This window comes from Octopus bimaculoides, chromosome 1 (assembly GCF_001194135.2).
Source record: "Octopus bimaculoides isolate UCB-OBI-ISO-001 chromosome 1, ASM119413v2, whole genome shotgun sequence".
NCBI lineage: Eukaryota > Metazoa > Mollusca > Cephalopoda > Octopoda > Octopodidae > Octopus > Octopus bimaculoides.
The window spans coordinates 111,871,467-111,877,856 of record NC_068981.1 but is presented as its reverse complement, the minus strand read 5'-3'; the positions used below and the strand labels follow the sequence as shown (position 1 = coordinate 111,877,856).

The 6,390-nt window shown below is 37.3% G+C and overlaps 2 protein-coding genes across 4 annotated transcripts in view; one reads left to right on the top strand and one right to left on the bottom strand.

Moving 5' to 3' along the window:
* LOC106874050 (ER degradation-enhancing alpha-mannosidase-like protein 3) overlaps nt 1-6,390 on the bottom strand; it is a 344,953-nt gene that overhangs the window by 130,965 nt on the left and 207,598 nt on the right. For all 3 annotated transcript variants that reach the window (XM_052969334.1, XM_052969331.1, XM_052969330.1), the window contains exon 3: nt 5,664-5,764. In XM_052969334.1, the coding sequence (XP_052825294.1) occupies nt 5,664-5,764 (101 nt within the window). The remainder of the gene's footprint in view (nt 1-5,663; nt 5,765-6,390) is intronic.
* Nucleotides 1-6,390, top strand: part of LOC106874461 (ER degradation-enhancing alpha-mannosidase-like protein 3) — a 193,216-nt gene that overhangs the window by 163,183 nt on the left and 23,643 nt on the right. The window lies entirely within an intron of this gene.

The following is a 6,390-nucleotide window of genomic DNA, read 5'->3' as shown; positions in this document are numbered from 1 at the left end:
AATTTTATTTATTTATTTACTTTTTCTCGCATCTTTTTTTAGTGTGTGATTGACAGAGAGAGAGAGAGGTGTTGTCAGAGAGAGAGAAAATGTCTTGCTGTGTGTGTGTGTGTGTGTGTGTGTGTGTGTGTGTGAAAAAGAGGGAGAGAGTGACAGTAAAAAAATTTTTGAAAGAAAAACTAAAGAAATAAAATTTATACTATCACTTACTCTCTCTCTCTCTCTCTGACACACACAGAGCAAGACACCTTCTCTCTCTCTCACTAAAAAAGATGCATGAAAAAGTAAATAAATAAAATTTACACTATCTCTCTCATGCACACACAACAACACACCTCTCTCTCAGTAAATCACTCACACACTCAAAAAAGATGAGAAAATTTTTTTTAAATGTATGCTCTCTCTCCCTCACACACCCACACACACATGCACTTTCTGTCTCACACCCCTCATCAACACATACATACATTCATGTCTATTTCCCCTCTCTTTCATTTTATGCTGCCTTCAAAGAAAATGTCAATTTCCACCTACAAAAATAAATAACATTTTTTTATGGAATTTACTGAATGTTGTACCTTAACAGCTGATTGATTTTTGACATATGTTCTCAAAAAAATTTAGTTGGCACATGTGAAAGAATTTTGTATCAGAGATTTTTGGCAGTTTTGGCACGCACTCTCAAAAAGTTGCCTACCCCTGCCCTATATCATGATTCATAGAAAGATAGCATTATGATATTTTGTACATCAATGAGACACATTTAGCATACATCCATAAAGCCTGCATTGCCCTTCACATCTAATTGTTCTACCTCATCTGTTCTTGTATGCATGCATGCATACATACGTGTCTGTATGTATGAATATGTAAGATTCATACCATGCTGCATAGGGTTTGCGTATATAGACATATATGATGTATGTATATATAAATATATGAGGTTAATACTGTGTATATGTATATATATGGACATATGACTACTTTCATACCCTTCTTACCCCACTCTTTACTGGCCCTATGTTAAGGGTACACATGTCTGTGGAGTGCTTAGCTACTTGCACGTTAATTTCACGAGCAAGCTGTTCCGTTGATCATATCAGCTAGGACACTTGTTGTCGTAACCAATGGAGTACTACTACTCCTCTTATTAAAGGTGATGCCTTAGATAGAAACAACTACAGAGGTATCAAGCTGTTGAATCAGGTCATGAAAATTACAGAGAGAGTTACAGCTCAATTGATTAGGAATAGAGTTAAACTAGACGAGATGCAGATTGGTTTTGTTCCTGGGAAAGTACTACAGATGCTATCTTCCTAGTGAGACAACTGCAAGAAAAGTATTTGGTCATAAGTAAACCATTGTACTTAGCCTTCATTGACCTGGAGAAAGCTTTCAACAGGGTTCCCTGCTCTCTTAATTGGTGGTCTCTAAGGAAGCTAGGAGTAGAAGAGTGGCTCATTAGAACCATACAAGCCATGTACAGCAATGCTGTCAGTAAGGTGAGAGTCGGCCTTGAATACAGTGATGAATTTAGCATACAAGTTGGAGTTCACTAGTGATCAGTGCTTAGTCCATTCTTATTTATCCCAGTTCTCCAGGCCATAACAGAGAAATTCAAAATTGGAATCCCATGGGAAATGTTATATGCTGATGACCTTGCTCTTATTGCAGAATCTGAAGCAGAATTGGAGAAATTCTCAATTTGGAAGTAAAAGCTGGAATCAAAATGCCTTAGCCTTAAAGTTAACCTAGCAAAGACTAAAGCTGTTGTTAGCAAGAAAGCAAATAAGATTCTCTTTCTTCAGGAAAATGACCATGTTCAATATGTAGGAAAGGAGTGGGAAGTAATTCCATTTGCTACATCAAGTATAAGCTGCAGATACATAAGAGATGCAGTGGAATCAAAGGTAGATTAACAGATAAGGTCACTTTCATGTGTGGCAGATGTACAGGAACAATAAGTACTAAGAGCACATGGAACTTGGACTCAATTAAATGCCCAGGTGGCTCTCTTGACATAGTAGATAGTTTCTGCTACTTCGGTGACAAAATTAGTAATGGTGGTGGATGTTCTGAAAGTATTGTTTGTAGACTAAGAATAGGATGGAGGAAGTTCAGAGAGCTACTGCCTCTGTTGGCAACAAAAGGATTCTCTCTTAGAGTGAAAGGTAGATTGTATGACGCTTGTGTGAGAATGGCCATACTCATGGTAGTCAGACATGGGCTCTGAATGCAGAGGACATGCATTGACTGGAGAGGAATGAAGGTAATATGCTCCATTGGATTTGCAACATCAGTGTGCATGACCAACAAAGTGCAACTGTGTTGAAAGAAAAGTTAAGCATAAAAGGGATTAAATGTTGCTTGCAAGAGAGGAGAATGCATTGGTTTGGACATGTGATGCATATGAGTAAAGACAGCTCTATACAGAAGTGTCAATCACTGAAAGTGAATGGTACTGGTGGAAGAGGGAGACCCAGGAAGACATGGAATGAAGTGGTGAGGACTGATCTTAGGATGTTAGGGCTCATAGAGGAAATGACAATAGATTGAGATGTTTGGCAATATGAGATTCTAAAGAAGTCCCACCTATGTCAGTGAAACTGAGTTCTAGAAGCACTGTGTTCCACCCACATGTAAGATCAACTTTTCACACACTCTACCCCAAGAAACCGAACTACATCTCCTCTTCTAAACTGTATCGTTCTCTTCTTCCCATTTCTTCTTCATAAACAATGATTGTCTTCCAATCCCCTTTCCTCCCCTCACTGCCCTGCTCACTGTATTGCTGCTTTCCCCCTACCCTATCTTTATACCCAGATTTTTACCAGTCACTGCAATTCCCACTCTTTACTTGTGCCTTCTTGGCAATACCTGACCATGTATATTATGACCTCCATACCTCTCCTCCTTACTTTACCATCACATCTATGCTCTGATCTATGTTACTTGCGAATATGCACTGGCACATCATCTCCTGTTCTCTCTTGCACTTTTACTGTTACTCACTCTCTCTCTCCCTTTCCATTGCTCTTCCCTCTGGCTGGGTAGCCATGTATGCCATCTACAGCAGCACACCTGTTTCTGCCCTCATTCTTGATCACTCTCTCTCTCTCCTTCTCTTGCTTTCCCTCTGACGAGGTAACCAAGTATCTCTTTTACATCAGCACACCTGTTTCTGTCCTCTTTCTTGTCCTCTGTCTCTGGGTAACCATGTACCACCTCAATAGCAAGACACCTGTTTCTGCCTCTCTGTCTCACTCTAGCCTTTCATCCTTTAACACAAGTTCCCTCCTCAAATGCCCCTGTCCCTCTCAAAATCCCTTGTCTTGTGAGTTACTTAGTGACCCTGCCAGTACTGGTGCCACTTAAAAAGCATCCAGTTCACACTATAAAGTGGTTGGCATTTGGATGGGCATCCAGCTGTAAAAATCATGCCAAAACTAACCTCACTTGTGCTAGTGCAACATAAAAAAGCACTGAGTCCACTCTACAGAGTGGTTGGTGTTAGGAAGGGCATCCAACCATAAAAAAAACTCTGCCAAAACAGACACAGCAGCCTAAAATAGTCTTCTACCTGGTCAGTTCCTGTCCATCATCCTACCCATGTAAGCATGGAAGACAGATGTTAAATGATGATGATAATGTTAGATCCATCACAGGACATATTTTCATTTATCTTTTGAGCTCTAGTTCATTTCTTATCAGATACAAGAAAATTAAATCATTTAATATAGATTTGTTAGTCTGGCTTCCTTCACTTTACAATCGGGTAGGAATACTTACCTTGGTCAAACTTAATATCTATACAGAATCAAGTCAATCTTTTCTTCATCGTTTATATTTTTGACATATACTTTGAAGATATTCTCAAAAAGACATGTGTAAGGCAGAACTGACTCCTTGACATATTTCCATGCAATACCTTATTCTCTCAATGATAATTCCTGATGGTAGATCAGGACGAATCCTGGTTTTCTGACTTTGTGGTCTCTGGAATTCTAGGATTTACAAGAGGTGAACAGGACTGAAAGCATTTTACTTTTTCTCTACTTCAACAAGATTGTAACCAAATGCCTCCTATGCTATTGTACTTTTGAAATCATTGTTTTGTTTATTAGAAGTTGCTTAGCTCATCCCTAAGCTCTTTTTTTCCCAGTTGCTTATTTGATTGTGATGATATTGCTACCGTGTGTGTGTGTGTTAATCTATGATTACAAATCCTTAACTGAAAGATCTTACAGAGTCAGATCATGCCTGGGTTACCATACTCCCTCACTGAAAGGCACATTTGGCCCAGACATGGCTGGTTGCAATAAAAGCTTTTGGTTTGCAATCTTAATTATCCCACAATGCATACAAACTTACATGTAAATAAATAAATGCCTTCAAAGCCATACAGTAGCAGAGTAAAGAAAATGCAGAATAATATTGGTAATTGATGCCTCTACTAATAAAGAAAAAGGATTTCATCCTGTATGAAAAAGCAGGCTCTAGCATATTTTGCAACTGAGAGGCATCAGTTCATCAGCAGGATAGTCATCTTTCTATAAATAAGAAATAAGAAATTAAATGTTAATTTGCATGAGCAGACCAAATCAACCAATTGTCTTTCTTCTATACAACCTGGTTCTCTGAAATTACTAATATTACTTCCTTCAGTTTCCTCTTCTAGAGGTACTACCCATTGGGAATAAATGACATTTTTTGACCCAGCACTCATCCAATTAAATTAAGAATCCAAACCACTGCAATCATTTCTTCAGTACACTTCAGTTGATACCTTTAATGTCTGGTCACTCTCAAACCATTTATATTTAGTTTCTTCACATTGCACGATACTTCAAAGCAAGGGATTCTATTAAAAGCCTACTGAAAATCAATAAATACAAAGTATGGCTTGCTTCACAAGAAATATGGCATTTGTAGTTTTGGTGCAAAATGAAACTAACTTTATACTAAACTGACTTTGCTGAAACACTTTCAGCTTCTTTCAAAACATGTTTCATTAAATTGAGGGCTCTCTCTCCATCTATCAGCTACTATTATATCATTGGGGAAAATATCCACCTGCATTGTCTGATTAACTATGTGTACCTGTTTTTCTTTATGAAATAAGCTACACAAAACATGTTTTTGAATTACATGTATTTACTTTATATACATATATGAGATGAAGACTTTTTTTTAACATTTACTATCTATGTTCCATGCGGGCATGGGTTGGAGAGTTATTAATGCAGAAAGTTGGTATCTCAGCTACTAGCAGTTGAGATCTGCATAATCTAGACAGCGTTTTTAGATTTCATTATTTTCTTTAACCCGGGTAACACTGGGTATTTCTGCTAGTGATGTTAATAAATTTGACATCCAAAATCAACAATGTTTTATCCTAAAAGGAGTTGCAAATAATTCATTAGGCATTTTTATCCATGTATTTTATGAAGAGGTTTCACTATCATGAAATTAACATTTTTTTCTCATGTTCTTGAACCAGAACTTCTCTTAAAAGTATTTAAATAATCATTTTATACACCTTCAGAGAGATTTCACTTTTAACTTTAAAGCTGTTAATATACAGAAAATTTTTTTTTTTAATATCTGAGAATAAAAGAGATATCATTTTAAAGTTAAATAAATAAATAAAAAAACTGCCTTACTTGCCCATGCATTCATCTATATCTCCTCGTGATTTTTCTTGACCTCGATAGCGCTCTTTGCAACTGAGAGGCATCAGTTCATCAGCAGGATAGGCATGTTTCTAAAGAATAAGAAATTAAAAACTGAAGTCAATAATTTGCATGAGTAGAGAAAGTCAGCTACAAAGTATATTACTAATTCATTAAACCACTGCAATCATCTCTTCAGCACACTTGAGTTGATGCTTTTGATATCTAGACATCTCAAATCATTCAGACTTAATTACTTTATTTTGCGCACTGAGAGTGAATGTGTGCTCTTCTTCGCTGTCATACCTCACAAATGAACCCGTTTTGAAAAGAATAATGACTAGCAATGTCAAGTGCTAAAGACAGTGGATAGAGAAAGGAGAAATAACAGCACTCCAGGCTAAAGGTCTTCACCCACATAAGATGTTGTTATCTGTTTGGGGGGATATGAAAGGTTTAGTCCACTTGAACATTTAAACTCCATTTGGCTTGCACGGTTTTCTCACGCACAGCATTTGACAGAGTATCAACAGCTGGATGCCCTTCCTAAACGCCAACTACTCAGAGTGTAGTGGGTGCTTTTACATGCCATCGGCATGAAGGCCAGTCAGGCGATGCTGGGCACAGGTGCCATCACAATTTTGATATACATATATATATATATACACACACACACACATATATATATGTGTATACATACATATATATATATATATAT